Raw genomic sequence first — 25,770 nt, forward strand, 5'->3', positions numbered from 1 at the left:
GATGCTTAACCAACTGAGCCACCTAGGTGTCCCGACACACACATTTTTTAAAAAGCAAGATGCACGTTTAAGGAAGTAAATATTACTGTCTTTCACTCTTCTGAATCGTATTCGCGAGTGCCGGAGTTCTAGAATGCAAACGGTTCATAGTTGATATGTAGAGATATTTGGATGTTGAAACAAAGTTGATTCCTCAAAATCATCAGGCCAGGCTATATAAAATTGCTGATACTTGACCTTTTTGACCTAAAACAATGGCAGTTTCATATGAATCAAACTTTACTTTGTTTTTCATTAATTTCCAAGGTTGTAACAGGCATTCTAGAGCTAAAGAAAAGATTGTCTAGCCTGTAATCCCAGAGTGGTATTGCTGTAGCCTGGATTTTTACCAACAGACCGTTTATATTTGGCTAAATAAAGCTAAATTGCTCTTTGGTGGGTAAATTTTAAAAATAAATGCCTCCAAAGATGATGGCGACAACTACTCCTAGTAGTAGTAACAGTAATAGGAAAACAACACTCTTCCTTTCAATATAGCCAAACCCAGAGCATGGAGAGGATCCCCCTTCTGAGGAATACAGAGTTCTCTTCTGATGGCAGTTTATATAATAATAGCTACTATTGAGTGAGGCACCATATACATTTAATGCTTTCTGTGAGGTAGGTTCTGGTTTTGTCCCTATTTTCTAGAAGACGAACTAGTTTCCGAAGCGAAGAGACTGACGCAGTTACACAGAACTGAGTTCAAATTCAGTCCTGTGTAACTCAGAAGTCCTTACATTCTCCGAATCACGGGGAGCCTGCCTGCCTTAGAGACCTAGAACAGGTACTGTGTGTAGAAAACTTTTCTAGTCCCTTTATTTTGTGAGTCTCCTACTTGTTGTGACTTTCTTCATTTGTTTTGTACCGGAAAAGCAGCTTGGCTTCTGGCCGCTCTCCCAGGGCCACCAAATTTGTCAGTGCTATTATAAGAGTTTTAACCAAGAAGCAAAATGTGTCATGACCTTTTTTTTTTTTTCTTTTGAACACAGGCTCATTTCATAATAATCTCTGGCATAATTTGTGTTTCTCTTTGCTCCCACAAATCATGAAATCATGAAAGTTCATCTCACAAGAATGAAACCATGCCTTTTTAAAAAAGATTTATTTATTTGAGAGAGAGCTTGAGTGCGTGCACATGAGTGTGAGTGGGGGGGAGGGGTAGAGGGGGAGGAAGAGGGAGAGAAACTGAAGCGGACTCCCACCGAGCACAGAGCCCAAAGCAGGGCTTGATCTCCCCATCCATGAGATCATGAGCTGAGCCAAAACCAAGAGTTGAACACTTAACTGACTGAGCCACCCAGGCTCCCCAAAACCATGCCTTTTTATAAGGATGCCCTACACTTAACCATACCCATCTGGTCATTTAGGCAAAATGAAAGCTCAGACTTGTGCTATCAAGCACCTCCTCAAATGTTTGTGAAACCTGAGATCAAACTGTGCCTCTTCTCCAAGCTTATTGTAGTATTATCATTCTGTATGATTGACTTTATCTCAGTAGGGTTACCCTTGAGTTAGGTTAGTTGATGTTTTTGTATTAGGCTAGGATGATATATTAACAATAGAGATACCCATGGACAGAAGCCTAAGTATTTTTCCCCGTAGCCTGGTCAGACTCATTCTAACTTAAGGCCGCTCATTTGCAAAAAGCAGGGCTTATGATGCTGGACAATTGCTTTCGCTTCAGCTTTTGAAGTGGCTCCTTTCCCTCACATTGAAACTGATTTCCAGAATATGATTCAAAATCTTTCACTGTGGTAATGTATGTGCTCCTTTAACATTGGCAAGACTAGGGATTATGATTTAGTTTCAGCCTAAGATTAGGTAGATTAAGAAAAGAATTAAAATGGGACCTTGCATGGTTTGTGATTCTATAAAAGACAAAGAGAACAAAGCGAGCTCTTTTCTTTCATATTTCTAGTTACGAATATCCATCTAAGTACATGAAAATATGTACTAATTCCAACAGATAAGCACAGCACCACCAAGTGTTACCTTTAAACCAAGACTGGACATTTGTCTGTTGCCATTTGTTTTCATCCTTAAAGACTTATTTTTATTATTTGTTTTGAGTTCTTTCAAAGTAATCTCTACACCCAACATGGGGCTTGAACCCACAACCCCGAGATCAAGAGCCACACATTCCACTTACTGAGCCAGCCAGGCACCCCATGACCGTTTTTAAAATGACCTCTTGTTGGTTACTGTGGGAGCAGGACAAACTAGGAGCTTGTGCAAATCACACGTGTGTCTGCAAGGAGAAGTTTACTCTTTTATTTTCCTTTGAAGTACCCTCAAGTGTACTCTTAAAATATATCATGAACCACATACCATTATTCGTTTTCCACACGGGATAAAACATCTTGAAGGGGAGAAGCTGAAAACAAGTATATTAATCTGATGACCTCTTTTCTGGCAGAAGGTCCTGGTAAGAAATTGGTCCTTGAATTTTGCAAAGGAGGCTATATTTATTGCCCTTCTTTTTCTATGAAGGGCCATTTTAATAATTTTTGCTCTCACATCAAAGACTTTTCATAATTATAGCCAATAATTGCAGTAGTAATGGTGTGCCATCTGCAGGCTCTGTATAATGGAAACTAGAGAGAAAAACATCTCCCTCTGCTTGCTAAGAGTTACCGTGGAACCTGAGCGCCAGATTGCCACTACTCAGCCCCTGGTCGTACACCATCTTCCTTGTCTTCCTCACCCACTTCTCGTCCGTTCTTTCTCTCTCACTCCTGTGGCTTTGATGATGGATCACATTCTGCAACTGGGGGCAGTGATTGGAACTTACTTGGGATCAGATATTTGGCCAAATTAATTGCCTTTCAAGTGAACAGTTGACCCATGATCCCAAAGATTTATGGAAGGCAAGTTGGATATTGACATAATGAAACAAGCACCCACTTATCCAGTTGGTCCAGCCCATAGCAAGCTGTCTGACGCCGGACTATGAACATCCATCTCAAGCTTGACTCTTGCCCGGGTTTTGAAGCTCTGCTGTCTTTCTTAGGTCCTATGATGGCACCGTTCTACAGTGACTCCGATGCCAGCCCTCTGACAGCAACTTCCATTTCTTCTTAGAGGCTCAAACTAGAATGGCCTCTTTCCTTTCATCCCCACCCAAAGCAAAAAATGGTCACAGGCAGCCCTTCATTCTTGGTTATCTGACAGCTCGGCACTAATGAGGGCCAGGCTACCTCCAATGCATTAGGTTGTGGTTTTTTTTTTTTTTTTTTTTGAACATTCACATCTATGTGGCCCTGGGGTAACTATAAGGCCTCTTATCTGGCAGGCCTGCATCTGAGGATGGAATTGAATAGGCCTGTAGGGACTTGAATGCAGAGCAAACCACTGGTTTCTTTTCCTTGTCACTTGCTGGCAAAGCGGCAAACACTGTTCCATGATCTACTGTAAGGAAGTAAATTTTTTCATGTCATCAATAAATAATCACACTAATACTTCAGTTTAGTGCTCAAGATCTGCCTTTACTTTTCCCTCTCTGTGACACTTAAGAAGTAAGAGTAAAATGGTAGGTGGTTGGCATGGCGGCAGCCCAGCTGAAGAATTCCCTGATACCTTACATTTTGCTTCAAGCACCTTTTTATCAGAGTTTCAGAGCCCAGAACAAACAGGGATAATTCCCAGTGTGGCACAGAGGAGTTGTGTAGTATCTCAGCTCCTTTGCTGTCTGGTGTGTCTGTCACTTGAAGGCATAAAAGCTCTTCTCCTGAGACCTTACTTGCAAAAATTGAATGGGACCATGTCAGTGATTTATTGCCTGTTGGAATATAAGTTTAGGGAAGCTCAGCCTTAAATGACCAGAGTTTCATACTTGTAAAAATCAAAGCATTAACATCCTCTTAGAGGTGGGAGGTTTTAAAATAAATTTGGATGTTTAGTGACGTGACGTGTCAAGCCAAATAACTAAAAATAGCATTTGTGTGAGAAGTTTTTTTTTTGCTTTGCCGATTTTTCTTCGTTGACCAAGAAAGGTAGCAGTACCAGATCCCCAAGGAGTTTGCTTACTCCCTTCATTACAGGATTCTGCTTTGAGTCCAAACGAACATCTGCTGTTTTGGATGACTCAAAAAATGTGTGTGACTCTTGCTCCCAGTTTGTCCAAAGGCACCTCCAAAAGCACCTCTGCTGAAGCCCCAGTGTGAGAAGCATGGGTTGGATGGCTTTGCCCGGGGTAGTGTCAACTCGCTCGCCTTTTGAACTTGAGTTGTTCTGAGAGAAGATCAGAGGACCTCAGAGATTCTGGGGGATAGGGGCTGGAGGAATTCAGATTATAGAGTAAGAGGGAGAAAGAAAAAGCCGGTAGAGCAACAATAAAATCCATGTCTGCGCATCTTGTAATTTTCAAGAGGAGAGACCACGCCTTTTGTATTTTCTGCACTGATGGATGGCATCTGGTGCATGAGAGGCACTTGATAAATACCGCATTACTGTTTTTGTGTTGCCAAATTGGGTCAAAGGTTAGTTTGGGTAAAGTGAACAGTTGATTTAGGCTTGGGGAAAAATTTAAAGCAGCATTCTCTTCCCAGATAATCTCTTGGCGGTGGACTGGTGGAAGTAACTAGTTCAAGAAGTGATAAAGATACTGGATTTTCTAATCCTAAGGAACAAATTCAGTGTAATTAATCGACAGGTCTGATCCTGAAAGGTAAGATTGGGGGATCAAGTGGTGCCAAGGAGCTAGTAGATTGCCATTAGGATAAATCCCAATCAGATGTGGGCTTCCTCACCTATGCAGGTAAGCTGGGAGAATCTCAATGAAGAGTGGGAACACTGAAAACTTAAGCAAAGTCAATCTTCTGGGAAAGGCAACATCATTTCTAAAACGGGAATCTATGCTTGGCTAATGAATGACCTTGTGGTTTTCAAGCAACTAAAGCATATGTGGACCAAGGGAAATCAGGGCAGATGATCTACCTAGGCCTTCAAAAAGCTGTTTGTGAGTTTGCACACCAAGCCAAGGAAACTTGAAATCCTTGGCATCGCCACAGAAATGTGGGACTGTTCGATCAAACATTATAACGGTTGACTTCGAGGAAGGAAGCAAAGGGTATGGATAGATAATTCTCTGGATAGCAACATTAATGGTGGCATGCTCTGCAAAATTAGGACCCAGACCGATTTTACTTAGAGCTCCAAAAAATGCCTCACAAGAGGAAGTCAACTTTTGTTGACAAAAGTGTAGCAAAGAGCCCACTAAAAGGGAATAAATTCTAGGGTATATGCCCCAAAGGCAACGGGCCCAGGTGTTAGGGTATTTGATAATGGTGAGGAGAGGAGCTTTTTTGAGGGCTGGAGAGACTCAGCCTGGCAAAAGGAGGACCCTGCCCCTCCTCCATCTGCCTATGCTAAGGTGCAGAATTTTTCCTCTCATGTTATAGAAATTAACTCCTCTTCAGCTGTGGCTCATGTCCATGTGCGTGGAATGGAGACTAATTGAGAGTCCTTCAGTGCAGATCTGTATTAGAGTGAGCTGTAACTCACTGTGACCTTGAACAAGAATTTTGTGGGAAGTGGATTGTAAGGGATGTCATTAAGTAGAAACACTGAAAATGTAAATGTTTCTTTCTTCTTTGCCATTTCATTGACGCTTGGCTAGAATTTTAAAAGAACGGTTCCTGTGGCATGAAATCTGATGTCAGAGAATCATTTTTCTTTATGTGAGCTAGCAGACTTTGCTATCACTTAGTGTAAAAGCTTTCTAGATAACCATTTGGAGAAATATCTTTGGGAGGATTCATGATTAATGAATATGTTGTTCTTTAGGTGTATTTTTCCTAGAAAGTAGGTTTACTGAAAACCTATTCTCACACTTTTGGAGGGAGGAATTTTAGGTGTATCATGAAGGAGTAAAAAAAAGTTGAGGGTTTTTATTTTCTTAAGCACCCAAGCTGAAAACAATTATGAAAAAAAGAGAAGCTACTTTTAAAAATGTTCATGACCTGCACAACCCATGTAGTGTATATGAAATGGAAGGTATTGATATTTATATTAGAGCAAGTGTCTGTGAACTTCTCCATCCACCAGCTGCATTTTCTTCTACACCAGTGATAAGCTCGGGACTCAGCCGCCCAATCTTTCTGATCTTGCCAATTAACCTAAATGGCTTTGGCAGGTTGGTTATCTGACGCCGGGGCTCCTGGGGGTTCCTGGAGAGATTATTTAGGAATAATAAGGAAAATCACTCCTGTTTTTTTCTGAGGACACTTTGCCTTATCCACTTTCTCTGTAGTCTTGATTGCCCACAGGAGACTGCTTACAGGGGCAACCATTAAGACTTCTGTACACTAGGGGGTGTGCAGAGAAAGAAGTGAGAAGCCGGTGGCCAGCATTCCCCAACCCTGGGAATCCCTGTGGCCCTCCAAGCCTGGCCCTGAGTAGCTGTCTTAGAGATGACCCTACCAAGGCCTCTGTCTGCCAGGGATTGTGATCCAGAAGTACTGTTGGGCGCCAGAGAATAGAATGTTCTAGCCAATGAATGGTATTTTGTCTCGAGGCTACTTTTTTATGGGTCGCTGAATATGTAACTGAAGCGTTCGGAATTCTTTACCTCCAGGCATTCTGTTAAATTAAGAGCCCAGTGAAGATTATAAATTGGTATTGGAGAGAAACTCTGAATTGGTGCTACCAGGCTGCGTGCACCTGAAGCTCGGACAGGAAAGCTCTCTTACGTTAGTGGTAAAGCGCGAGAGCGCCGACTTTTCCTGCCTGCCCCTAGCCAGCCCCCCAGGAGTCCCTAACACAGTCCCGTGAGCCTTCATTAGCACCCACTGCTTAGGGTAGTATGCATTGGAGCCTCCAAATTATTGAAGAGTTTTGGGTTAATCATCAGTATTACTAATCCTGTTTAGAGTCGTGGGCCCGTAGTAACTGCAAAATTGATGCAGGTGACGGTAACCTAGGTCGGAGTGCGCATTTCCCGCCCCTTGCTCACTTGGGCTGATACTGCCTTCCTTCAGGAAACCTTTGGTTTACTACCACCACAAGGGGGTTCCAAGATTGCCAGATAGAAACTTAGGTTCATAATTTCTTATCATTTAAAGAGCAATAAAAACCCTGCTTGATTTCTATCTGGAGTGGATTTGAAAGCTGTTGCCAGCTCACTGGAATGGCGCACGGAGTTTGAAAATAGCAACCCTAACTCTTCCAACTACATTTACAGGAAGGTATTCTTAGAAAAATACAATGCAACTGATTTTCAAAATGTATGTGTTTCTGATTGGCTTTCCCTAGCCTACCTTGCAGGATTAGTGGACCTAAAAATAATTGGCAGTCTTAAGCCCTCCAGAGCTGTATTTTGGCAAGGTTTTGCAAAATACTAACTAGCTGCATTTCTCCTACTGATTGATTGGTAGGTGATCTCAAATGCTACATCTGCATAATAACTATAATTTATGTGCTTTCTTACTAAGGCTTAGGTCAAATGACTTAAGGCTTTCGATGTGCATCGCACATCCTATGTGGTAATTCAACTCCTTTTCGCAAAGGGGCGGGTGGATTAATGTATATGCTCCCCTAGCCCCCCTGGGAATATTAAAACCCTTTAGAGATTTTCTTTCTTTGTTCCCGTGAAGCAGAACATTGTGTATTCCTCCTGTGGTTCTTGGGTAGCTTGGAGGCACTGGAGTTAGACAGCAGCCTGCTTTTTAGCTCACTTTGTGGCTGCATGGATTTAGGTCTAGAAAGTGAGCAGAAACCATTTTGGTAACTCTTGACCAACGGCAAGAATTGTTTTACTTTTGGAACAAATAAAAATTAGAAAAAGAGTAAAGTAGCAATTGAGGGATTAGGGAAACCACCTCCAGCAAATAATAGCTTAGTGTAGCTCCGATTAGTAAAATTACACCAAGCATTGATATTTTTTAAAAGCCTGATGAAAGCTCCCCCCCAACACACATATTTACCCCTTTTTCCTTTGAAAACGGAAGTTTGCTTTTTAAAAAAATAACAAGCTTTTTATCCAGAAGAGTTTCAGATTTACAGAAGTTGGGAGGATAGCACAGATGGTTTTCCTGTCATTAGCACCTTACCTTAGTGTGGTACATTGTCACAATTGATAAGCCAATGTGGATGCATTATTATTTGAAGTCGCCATCTAGTTCTGATATTCTGATATTCTTAGTTTTTTTTTATTTTGCTAATGCTTTTATTGAGATATAATTCATATCCTAAATGATTTGCCCATTTAAAGTGTACAAGGGCTTTTAATGTAATATTCACAGAATTGTGGATTCATCACCAAAATCAATTTTAGAACATTTTCATCATCCCAGAAAGAAATCCCCTACCTTTTAGCTGCAACCTCCCCTTACGCCCCATTCCCCTAGGCAACCCACCAACCTGCTTTCTGTCTCTGTAAATTGACCTATGCTGAACCTTTCATATAAATGGAATCATACAATGTGTGGACTTTGATGGCTGGCTCTTTCACTGAGCATAGTTTTTGGGTGTTTGTTTTGTTTTTGTTTTTGAGATTCAGCCATGTTGTAACACGTATCAGAAGTTCATTCCTCCTTCTGGCGGAATGATCCATCATACAGATATACCACATTTTGCTTATCCCCGCCGATGCACAGTTGGCTATTAGGAATGATACTGCTGTAAACATTCACATACAAGTCTTTGTGTGTTTTCCCCCAGTGTCATTTTTCTGTTCCAGGGACCCATCCAGGATACCATATCTTAGTCCATCATCGTGTCTCCTTAAGCTCCCGGAGCTTTGCTTTTGATAGCCCTTGAGAGGTCTGTGTTTCGTTTTCATCAGTTCGCTCTCACTCACGCAGGCCGCTCAGCACCTCTTGTCTGGCTGTCTTGAATTCTCTCAAATCCACGCCGGAACAAGAAAGTTTCCTGAACTAGCGAGGGGAGAGAAGGTGCTGGCCCTCCCGGCCCCTTTCCTTCAGCTAGTACAAGTTGTCGGAAAAGTCTCTTCTTGGATGACTTCAGTAGCTTATCGGGGTAGAATAGATGTTCTTTCTTTCTGTGTTTCCTCATTGCACTTTTTACATTTACAGAAGGCTTCCTTGTTTACAAAGGGCTTTGTAAGGCTCTAGTGGGTAAGCGACTTTCCCCAGAGCCTGCAGTGAATCATGTCCAGCTGGGACTCAAACCCAGGGCCTGACTTCCCACATCAGTCTTCTTATCCCGAGACTACCATTAGCCTTGCAGAATGAAAGATCCAAATCGTGTTAAGTATTTGGAAGCTTCTAAACTCACTTCCTGAACACCCTTGTAACGAGCTAAGTTTTCTTCAAAACCCAAGTGAGGCACTCCATTTCGGCAAGAACGAGCAATGTGAAATTACAGTCTTCTTACGTTTGCAATTTACAAAGTGCTTTCCAGTCTCTTCTCAAATGTTCCTCACTGCAGCCCTTACCCTTAGGGTGCAATTTGTGTCTCTATTAGTTACCAATGGCACTTGGTCGTTTTATTGGTAGAAGTCAGTTGGGGTGCAGAGAATGTCCTACAGAAGTTGGGAGGATAGCACAGATGGTTTTCCTGTCATTAGCATCTTACCTTAGTGTGGTACACATGCTGGTGCAGGTGAGCCTGGGTTCTCTACCACTGTGTCCCGGAAAGGTTTCTGGCTGCTGTTCGCCCCATTTAGAACTCGGGGGGGACTAATGACTAGCATCTCCTAGTGTCTCCTACAGATACAGAAGCTAACACCTTAGTGGTGACTACGAGTATTCTTTTATCACCATTCCCCCCAAATGTGTCAGAAGTGGAGAGACGTTTTCTTGGCATCTAGTCAGACTTCAAAATGAATTTTCTGAGAAAGCCCTAGAAAGTGGTTGTAAGATACAGGTAAAAATAGTCGAGTTGATAGTACATAGCAGAGAGCTGGCCTGAGAACTGCTCACCATTTGTAGCACTTTCTAGGGGGAAGTGAGAACGAGCAACCGAAAATCCACAGACATTCGCTGCACCCCATTTGTACCTCAGAGCCAGCCTTTGGTAAGAGGAAGTGAACAAGATAAAACGAGAACGCACATTTCCACAGATTGTTTTCCACCGAGTCCTGATAAAGGATCGAATAGATTTCTCATCCTCAGTGCCTACTTCTTTAGCCATTGATTTGAAGAGCTTCCAAAAAGGGACCAGTACACACTCGGCAGGATCGAGTAGTCATTTATTGTGATTGTCTTTGTTCAGCTTTGAAAACTAGGGCATATATCAAGACTAAAGAGAAATTACATAGAGCTGGTGTGATTGAAAAAAGTTTGGCTCTTTCGAGTGATTTTTTTTTGTTTGTTTTTAATGACATAGCTTTAAAAGCACGCTTCATTGAATCTCATCCAAGCCTCCGAGGACAGGGCTAGGGGACCTTTTTTCTTTAGAAGGCCACTGACCCACAAAGAAAAAAACGAATCAAGGGCCATGTACAAAAAAAGCAACTTAATTTAGGTGCTTCCTTAGAAAACCATAAAGCATTCAACTTACCTGCTTTTCAAATGAAGATCAGGGAACTCTAAATAAGTACAACAAATTAAAAAAAAAAAAAAAGCCTCCAGGTTCCTATTCGGTGCAGTCCGAAGCTGTGGAGGAGGGTGATGAAGAACAGTCGGGGGGAGGAAAGGCGTGAAAGTAGCCAGGAGGAGATACACGGAGAGAAGCCTGCACCCAGCAAGGGTCATTGGAAGGAGAAGGTTGAGCTGGGGAGAGAGAGGAAGCAGAGAATAGTCGTAGATCATGACCTGCTGTTCACCTGAGCCATTGGACTAACTGGTTCACGACTATTCCCAGCTCTTCTGTCGGTCCACTAAAGCGTTTCAAGTACTAATTCTTATGGAAGTGTATGTAGCAGAATTACCTAGGGTCCTTAAAAAAAAAAAAAAAAAAGGCACATGCCTAGTACTTAGCCCTGCACTGTCTGCCCACCTGTCCCCGTATCAGGTCCTCTTGTTCCAGTGCTTGCTCACTCAGGCCGAAGGAGACATTGCTCCTTCTTTCCTAAATGAGAAAGGATCACCAGGTTTAGAAAGGAGATCTCCAGAAAGAAAAGGCATTTCTCATTCAGACACAGTATTTTAGGAGCAGTCGCAAAGAGAATGTCTTTCAAATAATACGTGTGCCCTTTTAATATAAACCATTTTGGGTACTTAAAGTAGAAATATGCAAGTTCAAGATCAAGAGTGCTCTTCTGACTGAGCCAGCCAGGTGCCCTAGAAATAGTCAAATTTTATTTATTTATTTCTTTTAGAGTGAACTAGTATTTGGGGGGGTGGGTAAGGGCAGAGGGAGAGAGAGAGAATCTCAAGCAGACTCTGAGCATGAAGCCTGAGACGGGGCTTGATCCCACAACCTCAAGATCACAACCCGAGCTGAAACCAAGAGTGGGATGCTTAACCGACTGTGCTACCCAGACACTTCTAAGTTTTAAAAACCAAATGAGTTGTTCGAGTTCTTACCAGAATGCTAAGCTCTGATTCCATTTTCAAACGCACCAAGACTGCCCCCCCCATATTTCCCATCAGCCGAAACTGGTTACGGCACTGAGCCCCCCAGTAGCGTATGCATGTCTTGGGATTTACTTCACAAGTGTGTCTTGGACTGCGTGTGTCTCAGGCAGGGCTTTGGGCAAGGATGTCAGATTATGTTTTCAAGTAATGCCTTTTAGAAATGCGGACAGAATAAGTGGTGCATTCCAGGCTACGTGGGCAAAGTGGCCTGTTGGAGTAGGCTTCTTGGAACAGAGAGGAAGACGACTTTGACGGCAGAAGCATTAGCCAAGTGTCTACCCTGTTGTTGTCCTTTACACAAGGTGAGCCTTTTACCATCAGACAAAGTCTTCCTGGAAAGACCTCTCTAAAATGAAAGTGGACTCTCTTTTATTAGGTATTGCCAAAACAAATATGTACTCCAGTGTTCTGGTATAAGCTGGTCTCCAGAAGGCCCTGCTAAGGGTCCCTGATGGCCATGAAACGGGCAGAGTACACTGGCTGTGCTGGACTATTTATTTTTTATTTATTTAAAGATTTTTATTATTTTGTGAGAGAGAGCATGCGCACAAGTGGGGAGAGGGAGAGGGACAAGCAGACACTGTGCGGAGCGCAGAGCCTGATGTGGGGCTTAATCCCATGGGCCCGAGATGATGATGTGAGCTGAAATCAAGAGTCGGCCGCCCAACCAACTGAGCCACGCAGGCGTCCTGACACACTGGGCCTTTTAGATGCTCTAGTGTATATGTATGTGAGTGGAAATGGCACTCTCTGCATTTGGCAGGTTACTGGTAACTTTTATTGCCGTTACCCATTTTTGAAAGGTGTCTCCTTAGTGTAAAATTCCTGTGGGTCATTTTATACCCCTCAATGTCTAGCACCTTCTTAAGTACAGAAAATTACTCTTTCCTGCTGTCTCAGAATTTTCTGGCTTCAGGTTGTGTGTGTGTGTGTGTGTGTATGCATTGGGGGTGGGAAAAAGGTGTGTTTTTCCTTGAATTTAGAAACTTATTTTGATAGCATCCATTAAGTGGCCCCTTGGTTTATTATATGTGTGAACCCTGTTAAGATTTGGTGAATGTAGATTATCTTCCAAACTCATGCATTGTTTGGCCTTGGAAATTCAGTGCATACCCCAGTGGAATCTTAGCAGGCATTTGAAAACCAGCATGTGATGAATTTTAGCCTGTGACGATCTTAAAAAGTAGCTGCTCCCGTCTTATAATTCATTTAAATAGCCCTGCATGTCTTAAGCTCTTACTCTGAGCATTCCAATTAATTTTCTATGTGGGGTGTGAGTGTGATGGATTATTTAATACAGTACAGCAAGTACTGTCCTAGTTGGGGTTCTTCGTATCATTTCATATGTTAAGACCATATTGGGGGAAATCCTCAACCCTGAAACCTGGAGACTACTGGATATCTCTCCGTTAATTATGTGTCTCAGTACCAAAGGCCTGCTGTGAACTTGTTAAGCCAGTGAAGAGGGAGTTTTGTTTTTGGTTGTAACAAAGGTGTTTGCAGAAAATTGAGCCTTAGCAACCTTCTTTGGCTAATGAGATCTAAGATACTCTGCAGCTTCACAGCTCCTAAATTCTTAGACACAGTCTTACCCTCCCCTCCACCTTTTTTTTTTTTTCTTTTTTGGTTAGATTGATCTGTTGACCAAGGGTTTCAAAGATGCCAAAAGAAACGTTTAGCAGTTTCTGGATGAGGAAGTCGTTTGAAGATTTTTCCCCTCCCCCCTTTCCTAAATAGTCCTTGATTACTGTACCCCCCCCCCTTTTGTGTGGCAGTAACATTCTCCCTACTTTTCAATTGCTGGGAAGGAAGAATGATCGGGCATTCATATGATTATGTAATATTTGTGTACATGCTGTGGACGATCCAGTTTAGTCAAATTAAGTTGCTTAAGTCCATTTTATCTGCAGTACCCCACCTCTCCAAGGCCACTGCAGTATCTATCTTAGGTCAAGATTATTCTTCTACTAAGCACACTCAGCCAAGAAGCAGCAATGGCCGGCTCATGGCCCAGCCAGTTCATTTCCTGTAATTGGTGGTGTTTGACTGGCTCATCATTCTCCAACCCTTTATTTATTGTTTACACTTATGGTTGACAGGTGCATATGTCTTCAACATACTTAATTCCTGAGTTCCCGAGATCCTTGATTTGTTTTTAGACCCCTCGTCTTATGTGGAACATGGATGGTAATAGCAGAAGGAAAAGTGGCAGTGAATCCTTGTAAACATCTGTAAAAATCGGATCACACCAGTTAATAGTGGTGTGACTCAAGGGGTAATAACTTTTGGGGTGCAGTTTTCAGTGGCACCACATCTCTTGGTCATTATGAGGGAGAGGTATGGTCTCTGCAAACGCAGTTGTGTTCTGTGCCAGGAGGAACAAGGTGTGGGTGAACTTTGGGACCTAGTAAAAAAAAAAAAAAAAAAAAAAAAGGCTCTCCAGGGGTGCCTGGGTGGCTCAGTCCTTAAGCGTCTGCCTTCAGCTCAGGTCATGATCCCAGCGTCCTGGGATCAAGCCCTGCATCAGGCTCCCTGCTCCACGGGAAGCCTGCTTCTCCCTCTCCCACTCCCCCTGCTTGTGTTCCCTCTCTCGCTGTGTCTCTCTCTGTCAAATAAATAAATAAAATCTTAAAAACAAAACAAAACAAAACTCTCCAAACCTTCCTGTCCTAACCACAAGCAGAATATAGTCGGTGTAGAGGGAGGGAGATACCTTGTGGGTAGAGCGGCTGTGGAGTGATGCATCTTATGGCACTTCTCTTGACTCCTAGGACTACATCACTGCCTGAAGATGACATTTATTGGAAGCCATTAGTCTATATTGGGATCAGTGGCTACATATCCTGGTATTATGAGGTCAAATAGTGTCTGACAACTGCACAGGAGATGCTGGATGAGAAAATCTGAAATTTGAGGATCATTTTCCATTACGCTTTGTGACTTCTCATAGCCTGAAATTATCCAGCGTGAACTCCCATTGTTTCCCCTTGGCCAGCAACCCCTTGAAATCCACTTACCCCTTTGCTTCCCCACAGTAAAACTACTGCTGGTGTGTTTGCTCAGTCTTTGGCTGTCATGTATTTTATTTTATTTTCTATTTTATTAGAGGGGAGGGGAAGCACAGAGGGAGAGTGGGAGGGAGAAGCAGACTCCTAAAGCAGGGAGCTCGATCTGAGGACCCCGAGATGATGACCTGAGCTGAAGGCAGACCCTTAACCAACTGAGCCACCCAGGCGTCCCTGTCCTGTATTTTATAAATCATTCTTCATTAAGCGTACCTTCTCTTGGAATGTAAACTCCCAAAAGCTAGAAAAACTTATGTCTCACTTATATGACTTGTACAGTATTAAGCATAGAACCTGGAATAATTTATTTAAAAAGAAAAAAAAAAAAAAGCCTTGGGTTGATCTTAAATGATTCTGTTTATTGGCCACACCGATTTCCTGTGCTGTAACAATCTTCTTGGTTCGAACGTCCTTTTGTATTTTGTAAGTGGCTTTCTTAGTTTAGCTGTCCCATAAGGGAATGGATGTTTTTGGTTTACATATCCCCGCCACATGGGGCTCGAACGCACGACCCTGAGATCAGGAGTTGCATGCTCTACCCAACTGAGCCTGCCCGCTGCCTTGATGTTTTTAGTTTTAGTAAAACACTTCAGATACACACGATGTCTAGGCTTTTGCGGGAACCTTGCCGGTGGAAATGCAGCAGAGTGTGTGCACTTAAGCCAAACTCTTCCCTCTTGGACTTGATGAATGATGATGGAGATTGATGGTCCTACAATTTTATCTTCCAGGTGATCATTTGAAGATCTGTCCCCAGGGCTATACCTGCTGCTCTCAGGAGATGGAGGAGAAATATAGCCTGCAAAGTAAAGATGATTTCAAAAGTGTGGTCAGCGAACAGTGCAATCACTTGCAGGCCATCTTTGCTTCCCGTTATAAGAAGTTTGACGGTAGGTATGGGAACTTTGGTCCAAGTAAGCGTCATTATGTGCTTTGTTCTTGAATTTGTTTGACACCTTTTATGCAAGTCCTGTTTTAGAGGTGGGGACAGTTCAGTTTCTACGATTGCTTTTTCAGAGCTCCTCTGTCTCTTCCCAACACATTCTCCTTGTTGGAACCTAAGGGCAAGTTTGCCTTCCAGCTTCATTGCTGGGATCCTTCTGGATGCACTAGAATCTGTATGGTAGGCATTATGGAAATATGGTCGCAAGAAGCCAAAAAAGAGATTGAAGTAGTTTAATTTAAAGGCTTTCATTTATTTTCTTGGGTGAACACAAAATAGTGTTGTTGACGTAAGTCACTTAAAAAAAAATCTCCCTAATAAAAAGCAGGCATCTGAAAACTTAGCATAAGCATAGAGATTCTGCAGATGCTGGACTTCATATTAAATTTCAAACTGGATTTCCCAGAGACAACTAGAATTCCTAGAAGCCTTGTAGAACATAGATAGGATTAAAACTCAGCTCTTGAGTTTGCATGCAGCAATGACCCAGAAGTAGCTACTATATTTATAATTGTTGTTAAGCTGGGCTTCATCCCTTAGCTGGCACTTTGGCGTCATCTGTCCGTGTGAAGCCACGACCAAACTCATTTCAGTCCCCTGTGCCAAACATGAATTCTCATATGCACGCTGTCTTTTAATAGTGAAGAAATAGCCAATATGAGCCGAACGAGAGGCACTTCAATCATATCTGAAGCAATGTTACAGATAATAGACTTTAAAAACTATAGACTATGGGGTCCAAAACACCTCAGGATTCTCTTCTCTGGTGCTCTTCACTCAGTTTGAAGATTGTTATGAAGTAGATTTAATTTTAATAGGAATGATTTCCTTTGTGCCTGTTTTAAAGGCCATTCTAATTACATAGTACCTTTGAAGCATGCTTTTCTTGACATTATGTGTGGTGAAGAAGTACAAGGCAAATTTTCAAGATGTGAAATGTCTTTGAGTATTTCTGCAAAGGGCTTGTTACCATGGTGAGAAGTTGGACTAAATTAGATTTATATAGCTGATAAGGCAGTCCCCAGCTAAAGAACAGGTTGTATTTCGAATGTTGGCTTTTGAGATTTGGTATTTGAAACTTATAACTGATTTAATAAGTGTTAGGTTCCCAGGTTAGACCATGAGAGCATATTTAATTTGTAATGAGTTGAATTAAAGTTTTCTCTATGTAGCATGTCATTTATCATACCCATTTTGCCACCAGTTACTGTGCAAAATTGTGTTCTGTCTTGATTTTATCTCCTCCTTTTCCTGGATGGATGAAAATGTTTTATATATCCATATATCCTGTTTATTAGTCCACACACACCCCCACACACATGCTGTAACTATAAAGAGTACTTAACAACATGTTAACACCTTGTGAAGATGGGTGTTATTGTCAAAAGACATCATTAGGCCACCTCTGTCTCTCTTGGTCCCTAAACTGTTAGGGTGATTATTGAAAAGACTGGTATTCACTTCACTCTGGCATTTCTCATTCAAGACTGTAATCTTAGCATTTTCTTTTGCTTTGAGTAGAATACTTAGATAATCAGATGGCCATCTTTGGAAACTTGAGATGCTGATCCATAAAATTGACCCCTTGGGGTTTAATAAGGGCATTTAGAAGGGGAAAAGTCCTGCTCTTTACAAAAGGCTAGCCTGTTGGTAGCATGACAGAGTGGCGATAAAGCTGTTTTCAAGTTCTGCCACCTCCACGTCGCCCCATTTCCTGTTGGACATGCCTCCTTCTGGTTTGGGGCCCACGGACATTAGGGACCTCGTGCCTACAGGCCTGCCGCTTTAGCCATTCTTTCCCCTTCTCACTCCCCATGGTTTTATAGCATTACTCGTATGATTCCAGTGTGTAATTTTTAAAAAGCCATACAGAGAAACACTATCAGTAAGTGTTAACATATGTTTTTTTTTTAAAAGGACGGAAAAACAGTTTCTCTGACCTTTTCCTACCAGGTTGCACATTCAATAAATGTGTTAACACTGTTTCTTTATCAATTTCAAAACTGGTGATGAAAAATGATTATGAAACTTTAGTTTGTTTCTTCTGACTTCAAATTAAAATATGGCATAGTCAATAAAGGTAGTGAGCACAGATTAAATTTCCTTTGAAGGAGTAGTAGTTGAAATGTGTTTGGTCTGGAGATCAAAACAGAGCTGGGATACGTTGCCTATTTCCTCCAGACTAGGTTTTCTGAGAGAATTAAATGCTTTTGTATGGTAAAACCTCAGTTGACTGGTATCCAGCAAACCACAGTCCTCAAGTGGGTGCTGCGTTTGTTGACTGATTTTTAAGGATGGCAGGACCCGCTAGCTCTCCTCAGGCCTAAAGAGAAAGTTGAGTGAAATTGTATAGGGGCTGTCTTGATGCTCGGAAATCCAAGGGCAGGGTGCTTGGTCAAAGAATTTTCCAGGCCATTATAAAGGACAAGCTCGAGCTAATTGATGTGAATGAAAGGAGGTTGGGCCGAGCAGCAAGATGGCCACTGGCCAACCAAGCTGGGGCGGCCAGGTAGCAGGAGGAAGGCTGACAAGTCATGAGGAAATAGGAGAGGGACACGTGGAAGCCCACAAGGTCAGGCAACTTCAAAGGAGCATCTTTTGCCATCTTTAAGCTTACGGTATAAATTTAAAGTGGTGACCCTGAGCCCAGGCATCTGCCTGTACCATCAAAACTTAAGTTCTGTTTATGAGATAGTGCCTCTTTCTAAGGCCAGAACAACTAACTTGTTATAAATTTTTTTTAAGATTTTATTTATTTGACAGAGAGAGACCGCGAGAGAGGGAGCACAAGCAGGGGGAGTGGGAGAGGGAGAAGCAGGCTTCCCGCCGGGCAGGGAGCCCGATGCGGGGCTCCATCCCAGGACCCTGGAATCATGACCTGAGCTGAAGGCAGACGCCCAACGACTGAGCCACCCAGGCGCCCCTAAAATTATTTTTTTAAAGATTATTTATTTATTAGAGCACGCACACACAAGCGGTGGGGGAGGGGAGGGGCAGAGGGAGAGGGAGAAGCCGCTGGATCCCAGGACCCTGAGGTCGTGACCTGAGCCGAAGGCAGACACTTAACCTAACCGACCGAGCCACCTAGGTGCCCCTCTTAGAAACTTTCCAACAAAAATAAGGTTCATAGGCTTTTAGTGGGTCAGCCTTCTTTAACTAGAAACCATCCCATTGCCTCGAATTTCTCTCCTTCCTCCTCGAGGAGCTCCAGAGTTCAAGTGCCAGTTGTGGCGTTTCGGGGCCAGTTCCCTTATCTCTAAAGGCTTTTTTTTTTGCTCTACCTGTTTAATTTTTGCACACGTTTAATTTTTTACTGTTTGCCCATCTAAAGAGATTATACAGTCTGTAAATCCATTTTTAAGTTGTGAACTGTGTGCATGTGTGTGTTTTTCAGACCTGGGTAAAGTACAGAAGTACACTTCCTTAGGCAGTACCCCTCCCCACCAAAATTCTCAGGGTTCTCCTATTTTAAACTTGTATGTCTGAGTGTAAGGTCTCACTTCTTTATTTTTCTACACTGTAGTCTCCCTTATCCACTCTCTAACTGGGGATGCTCCAAACCAGAAATGCCCTGCCCTAGGCTGGAGACCTAGAGCCAGGAAGTGAGAGTGGTAGAGCTAGCTGCTCCCCCTCTTGGTGAGTTCTGGGGGGAGCAACAAATTTTTTTTTTTTTTTTTTTTTTGAAGTAGAACTGCTAATTAACATAGCTGAATCGGTTGTCTCATGAATATGCTAATCAGATGCTCAGTTCAGGGGGCTTTGAAAGAATCGCCAGGCAAAGGAATAGAAATAATAGAAGTGGGGCATAATCCGTGTTTTGGGACCACAACATAAAGGCCCACCCCAAAACGTCGCATTTTGTGAGAGACTAGTTGTTTTTAAAAGAAGCATGGTTCAATCAAACAACCCAAATAGATTAAGAAGATTAGAGCTGCCACGTTAAATATATCTCTGAATCACATAGTAAAAATGATGTAACAAGTATGAAAATACATTTTTGCTTAACTTCCCGAATCAAACGGTTTGCATGTTAAAGAAATCTTAAGGAAATAGAGCTGTCTGAGGCTAGTCCATTGCAAAAACTCTGTGTTAATTCCTCGTGTTAGGGAACAAATGTAGTAACTTCAGGGGCAGAGCGCATTGAATTGTCAGCCTGGTTCTGTTGTGAACCCACTGTGACCTGGGGCAATTAACTGGGTCTCAGTTTTCCCATCCATAAAATGAGGGGGTTGAGCTAGATGCTCTCTAAAGACCCTTTCAGTTCTAAAAATTCTGTGAATCTTCTAAACATGTGACTAGACCAGCTGCTTTAGTGAAAGGTCTTACAAGATGTTAATTAGCCGCCTGTCTGGTACCCTCTATTTTCCTGCTATCATTTCTTAACTCCACTACTTTCCCCAGGTCTTTGAAAACCCTCCCATGAGCCTGAAGCTTGTTAACTCGAATAATAGTAGAAATTTTCTGAATTAGCTTAAAACGCACATAAAAGAAATAATTGTCCCGTCTATCTGCACAGGCCAAGTGTAAATCAAAGTGGCCACCCTTCCCTTAAGCCCTCAAGCCCCCTTGTTTTCTATCATTTCACAAAGGCAGGACGCGTCGCACTCTACAGATTTAGCCAGATCTGTGTTTTAATCACTGACTGGAAATTTCCCAGAGTTCACACGGGCCATCCCTTCATTAGGCCAGTCGGAAAACCCGCGTAGAGGCGCGGGGAGTTGACAGCATTTGCATTCACAGGCCCATGAAAGCAGTGACCTCAGTGGGAGGAAGCTGGCCACTCACCTTAAAAGGCAAATGCGTCTGACTAGGCTTCATGGCCATTAGCTAAGCTGAAATTTCTGGAATTTTCCTGACCTCTGACCTCCACTATTTTTTCAACTACATGGTCTTATCCTTCGCACGTCCATATTGACTGACTCAAGACCCCCCTGGGGAGGTTTTTACGTTTATAAAAAAAAAAAAAAGTCTTAAATATCCTCCAAAATGAACATGTGGTAGAATGTAGAACATCCTAGGGCTTGCTTTTTTAATCTTCACCTCAGATTTGATCCATTCAGACGTTTAAAAAAAATGTGTTGCTTTCTTAAACCTTTGCTGTAGTGCAGTCAGTGGACAGCATTTCACGGGATGCTTAGCTCGGAACTGGATAGAGAGGTGAGGCCTTCTGGCCATCCTGTGAATGTCACACTCTTTCCAGATCCTTATGCTAAGGGTCTTTGATTTCGTTGGAAGGCACTACTCCTCTTTTCTTTCCAATTCTATTTTCTTTTCCTTCCATGTGAAGGGGACTAAAATGCCGGGCATTTTTGCTAACTCTTTCATAATCTCTCTGTGAACCTTGATGAAAAAAAGCCACTGGCAGCTTTACTGTAATCAAATCAAGAGCTCAGACAAAACACATGCATTTCTGTATTGACAAAGGTTTTCTGCCTTTTGAGTTGTTATCCGAAGTGTGACCAATCGTGGCTCTAGCATTGGCTATCTCGTCGGATTGGAAATGCTTGTGCAACTTGCAGGGCGCCCCGAGCCCGGAGCACCAGCGCTGTGGGCCTCTGCTGTTAGCTTTGACTTCTTAAGAAGTCACGGCATCAGCAAGAAGCAGCTGATCTGTTTGGAGGCAAATAAATAAAATGGAAGAGCTTCAGCTGAACGGCTTTTATCTACTTTGTTGGTTCATTGCACTTTGAGCCTGGGAGTGGAGAACACTGTTGTTCCTCTCTGCCCAGCCTCCTTCTATGTGTCTGTCTGTCCAGGCAAAGAAAAGGGCGTATTTGATCTAGCACTGCCTCCCAACTGATTGACTGGGGGAATTCTCAAGCCAGCCAGGCCTTTTCTTGTTTATTGTCCCTGCCCAGCTCCATCCCCTCTCCCCTTGAAAGAATTGGCAAAGCCATTGAAACTCTTGTAAAAAATATGACTCAGAGAGAGTGTTACGTGGGCACACCTTTTCTAGAGGTCAGTGTGTCAGAAGTCTTGAAAACATTCATACCCTTTGATTTAGTCATTCTACTTTTAGGTATTTCAAGGAAAGAAAGATGTCTGTACAAGGGTGTTCATCACAGCATTACGTACAATAATGACAAATAGGAAAATGGTCTAAATGTCCCACGATGACTCTGGTCTGTCCACATGGTGTCCTATATATGCAGTTGTTACCGTTGAGGTTTCTGAAGGATCTTTAATCACATAGGAAAGGCTAAACATACCCAAGAACAGGGTACAGATATGTTACGATCTCAAGCCTGTAACAATACGTATCTTCATAGGAAGAAGAGAATTTGATAAACCATTGTTGCTGTCTTTTAGAAGTGGGGTTATCGGCAACTTGTTTCTATTTTCTTCATATCTTGTCATACTTTTTAAGTTGCTACAATTTGAAGGGGATACTTGATAGGAAAAAAATTGTATTTTTTCATGAAAAATGCTTTGGTGGCATTTTAAGAAAATATTTGGGTTTTTTCCCCTTAAAGTATCACAGTGGTCACTATAGACCATTTGTAGACAGAAAAATGCATGGAAACCTCCAGCAATTAAATGAGTAGAATAAGGGAAATAAAGTACTCTTTGAATATGTGAAGGTACAGTATTTTTCTGGTTATAAAATGTCACTGAAAAATTTGGGCGAACAAAATTGAGAAACATCTATTGAAAAAGATTACCCCAGGTCCCTAACACCCATTGTATTTACATCAACACTGTATTTGCCTCATCTTTTTTTGTGCAGGTAGATGCGAATTGGAACATAACAGATTATTTTTACTTTGTGTCCTGATTTTTCTCTTGATAATAGGTTGTGAGCACCTAGACCATATTACAAGGTTTGTATGTGAGGCCATAGAGTAGATCCACCTACAGGTTAGTATATGGAACCCTTGGGTGGCTTCTCCAGCCTCCTGGCTTCCCCAAACATCCCCTCAGCCTCCTCTGAGCACTTGAATGAGAAGGAATGTGTGTGTTAAAGGGAATTGGCTTAGCTGGTACTGGGTGTTACCCTTCGTATGGATGGAATGGGGTCTAGTAGAAGGCTTACAGTCTTTAGCCCATGTCTCTAGCTACAGTAGCACGAGGCAGGGGCCATGAGAGATAACATAAGGAGCTTTAGCTTTCAAAATGGATTAACTAAGAAAATTAACCTTGCAGAAAAAGAGCCATGCCTACTTTGGCAAGCTCCCTAGCACCGTTTCGTATGTTCACAGCTCCTAGTAAGGGCTGCAGTTGGCCGTTGCCCCGTCATCCTAGGGGAGGTCTGTTGATGTGCTGTCAGTTGATGAACATTCATCAAGTACGTGTCCTTTCAGTACATCGTGCCATAGCAGGCACTTTTAAGAAGTAAGATTATGCCGAGATGGAGGAAAGTGCCTGCTGAAAACTCAAGCAGACGTTACTGAAAAAGCAAGACAGAGGGAGGAGATCGTCAGAGACCAAAGTTTCCGTTTCGTTTTTCCTTTTTCTCTTCCATTCACAGGTGCTTATGTTAGCCGTTCTTGATTAAATGCGTTGATCTCTGGTGAAGGGGTGAATAGAACTCTTCGAATTTTCTTAACAGTGAGAAAAGTATGATTTGTAGCACTTAGAAGGAGGCTTCTTTTCTCAGGAGTTTTGTTGAGGTGGTAACTTACTGTTCGCACACCATGCCAGGGCTGCGAAGTTCAGCCTTTACAGTAAAGAGGAAATTAATCCTTCAGCGTAAAAGGCAGCTTCCTAATAATATGAAGACAAGGTGGTAATTTATAACACGCAGCCAAGTGGATTGAATAGAAAGGGCTTCCAGTCTCTCAGGGTCGTGGGTTAGTTCTAGAATGTTTTCTGGCTCATTCGTCGATAGCCAGTCGATTGTTTATAATGGAGTAACTAATGGCGTTTAATAGCAGAACTGGGGCCTTTTGACCTGTTTCAAGAATTTTGAATGTTTATTTGATGCGAGACAAGTGGCTGGGGATAGAAGAACATGATGTTCTTCTTCGTTCTTTTAAAAGACAGGATATTTGCATAGAAAACTTTTATATGGAAAAGGCGACCTCTCATTCTAGCTGTTCCCATGTTAAACTGATACTCCTGACTTCCGCATAATCCATTTTAGAGCTGGCAGATACTTTCAGTCCCCTAGCTCAGCCCTCGGACTGAGCGGTGAAATGCGTGGGGAGGGTTGGGGGTTGACCTGCCGCTTCATTCTTAATTTTCCTTTCCCCGATTCTTTGCTTAATCCCTGATCTGTGTTTATATATGCGTGAGGTGTGTGATACACCTCTTCCATGGGTTGAGGTTTCTCCATTCGGTGTCTTTCACTCAGTGGTCGCTCCCACCCTTGTAGATGTCTGGGACATTTCACAGCATTGGAAGCCAGAGCCATTAAGCATTTCCTTTGACTAAATTGCTCCCAGTTTTATAAGGCCTTGGGTCTTCTTAACTGACCTCCATCAGCTTTGGCTTCATTTATGTTCCCCGAGCTGGATAATATTCGACTCTGCCAGGAAAGATAAAAACAAGCCTTAAGAGATTTTTAAAGTGACTGTAGATAGGAAGAAACCCTAAAGGTGACCATAAGAACCCTTCACCAATTACAAGTAGTGTCCATTTATTGAGCATCTCTGGCGTGCTGGGCATTATCCATATGAGGTGAGCAGTAACAGCATCATGTTATGGATGAGGCCAAAGAAAATCAGGTGAGATCTTCTCTCCATTCAAGGTCACACTGCTCATAAGTGAGGGATCCCGTGCTTTCCCCACTGTATCACTCCAGTTTAGGTACGTAGCATGTTACAGTGCTTGTTTCCACCCCTGTGTTCCGTGCTCATCCACGAGCACTGGGAGTAGCAGTTGCTTGATCCTTAGAACGTAAACACTTAAACCTCCAAATTGAAAGCTGAAGGAGAAATAAACCCTGATCACCTCTTTGACTCTTTCAGACACCTGTAGCATCACTTGAAACAGACTCCCTGCCCAGCATTTTCCATGAGTACAAGCAATTGTCACAAGGGAGATCTAATTTCCCCATTAACTTAAGCTTCTGATCGCTGCGGAATCCTGGGTTACACTGCTCTGGCTGGTCCTCTCTTAGCCACCGAGTGTCTTATAATTGGCTTCAGGCATAATGATTAAGGAGGAATGATTGCCAGCTGTCTCGGGCCTGTACAGTTTCTCTTTAGCAGTTAAGATCAGACCCTGATCCTGGATTCTGAATAATGGGGGAGAAAGTGAAGATGAACATTACAGTGATGAGTGAAGTTGCTACTGAGGGCCGGGGACCAGGACTGGGGCCCGAATGTCTAATTTTGCTCTATTCCTCATTGAGAAGGAAGTGTCCTAGGAAGAAAGGGAGGAGTGGGGATGCAAAAGAGTTACACATGCACGTGTGAAAGCTGCTAGTTTGATAGGAGGAGCAGACGTAAGAGCTCCCCCCCTTCTCCTTTTTTCTCCTTACAGCAAATTGTTATGCTTTGGTTGATATTGGACCTAACTGGTATGGATTTTGGAATTTAAATTATGTCTGCCATCCTTACAAGGTCTCTGAGGCAAAAGGCATAGTTCGAATGGTCCCATTTAACAGGGTCAGTAAGAATAAGTCTAAAGAGAAGGGAGTTTGGGTCCTCCAGGTCCCTTGGCTTTTGTTCTCTTGACTTCCATAGGCGAAGGAGATGAATATTTTAGAACTTGCTATATGAAATGAAGGATTAAGGATTTTATAGGTGCTTTAAAAATCTCTGGTAAACATAAAGCCATGTGTGGGGCGTTGGCGGTATAGTAAAGGTGAATTGGATGAAGGAAATTTGTCTTCTCGGGAACGTTGATTACAGTCTGGGCAAGAAGGTTAAGATGCATGGTAAAACTGTGGGCTTTGCTTTGAGCCCATAATAGCCACTCAGTACATACTTGTCAAATTGCATAGCCATTAGGAGGGATTCAGTGATCAGATTTTAACTTGTTATATCAGTTTTATAGAATTTCTGTATATAGCCCACTCGGTCTTTATATTTGCGACTTACATGGCCATACTAAAGAGTCTTTTGAAGTGTGTCAGAAGGGAAATCGATTTTCTGAACAATCAAAGGAATTAGAATTGAGTATGTATGTAGCACCAAGCTAATCTCTTAAAGTTTAAATTAACATCACACACAGCATGCACGCACACACCCTTCCTAGACAGTATTTGAGTCATGGGAAACAAAGTAAGGTCCATGGTGGTATTGGACAGAGGGCATGCTGGTTTGAAATCATTTCTCTTTAATTATACTCCAAA

The 25,770-nt window shown here is 42.4% G+C and overlaps 1 protein-coding gene across 2 annotated transcripts in view; it reads left to right on the forward strand.

The window, feature by feature from the left end:
• The window catches only part of GPC4 (glypican 4), a 105,448-nt gene that overhangs the window by 55,951 nt on the left and 23,727 nt on the right, over positions 1 to 25,770 (forward strand). For both annotated transcript variants that reach the window (XM_027609320.2, XM_027609321.2), the window contains exon 2: positions 15,319 to 15,477. In XM_027609320.2, coding sequence (XP_027465121.1) covers positions 15,319 to 15,477 — 159 coding nt within the window. The remainder of the gene's footprint in view (positions 1 to 15,318; positions 15,478 to 25,770) is intronic.

The sequence above is a fragment of the Zalophus californianus genome, chromosome X (assembly GCF_009762305.2).
Source record: "Zalophus californianus isolate mZalCal1 chromosome X, mZalCal1.pri.v2, whole genome shotgun sequence".
NCBI lineage: Eukaryota > Metazoa > Chordata > Mammalia > Carnivora > Otariidae > Zalophus > Zalophus californianus.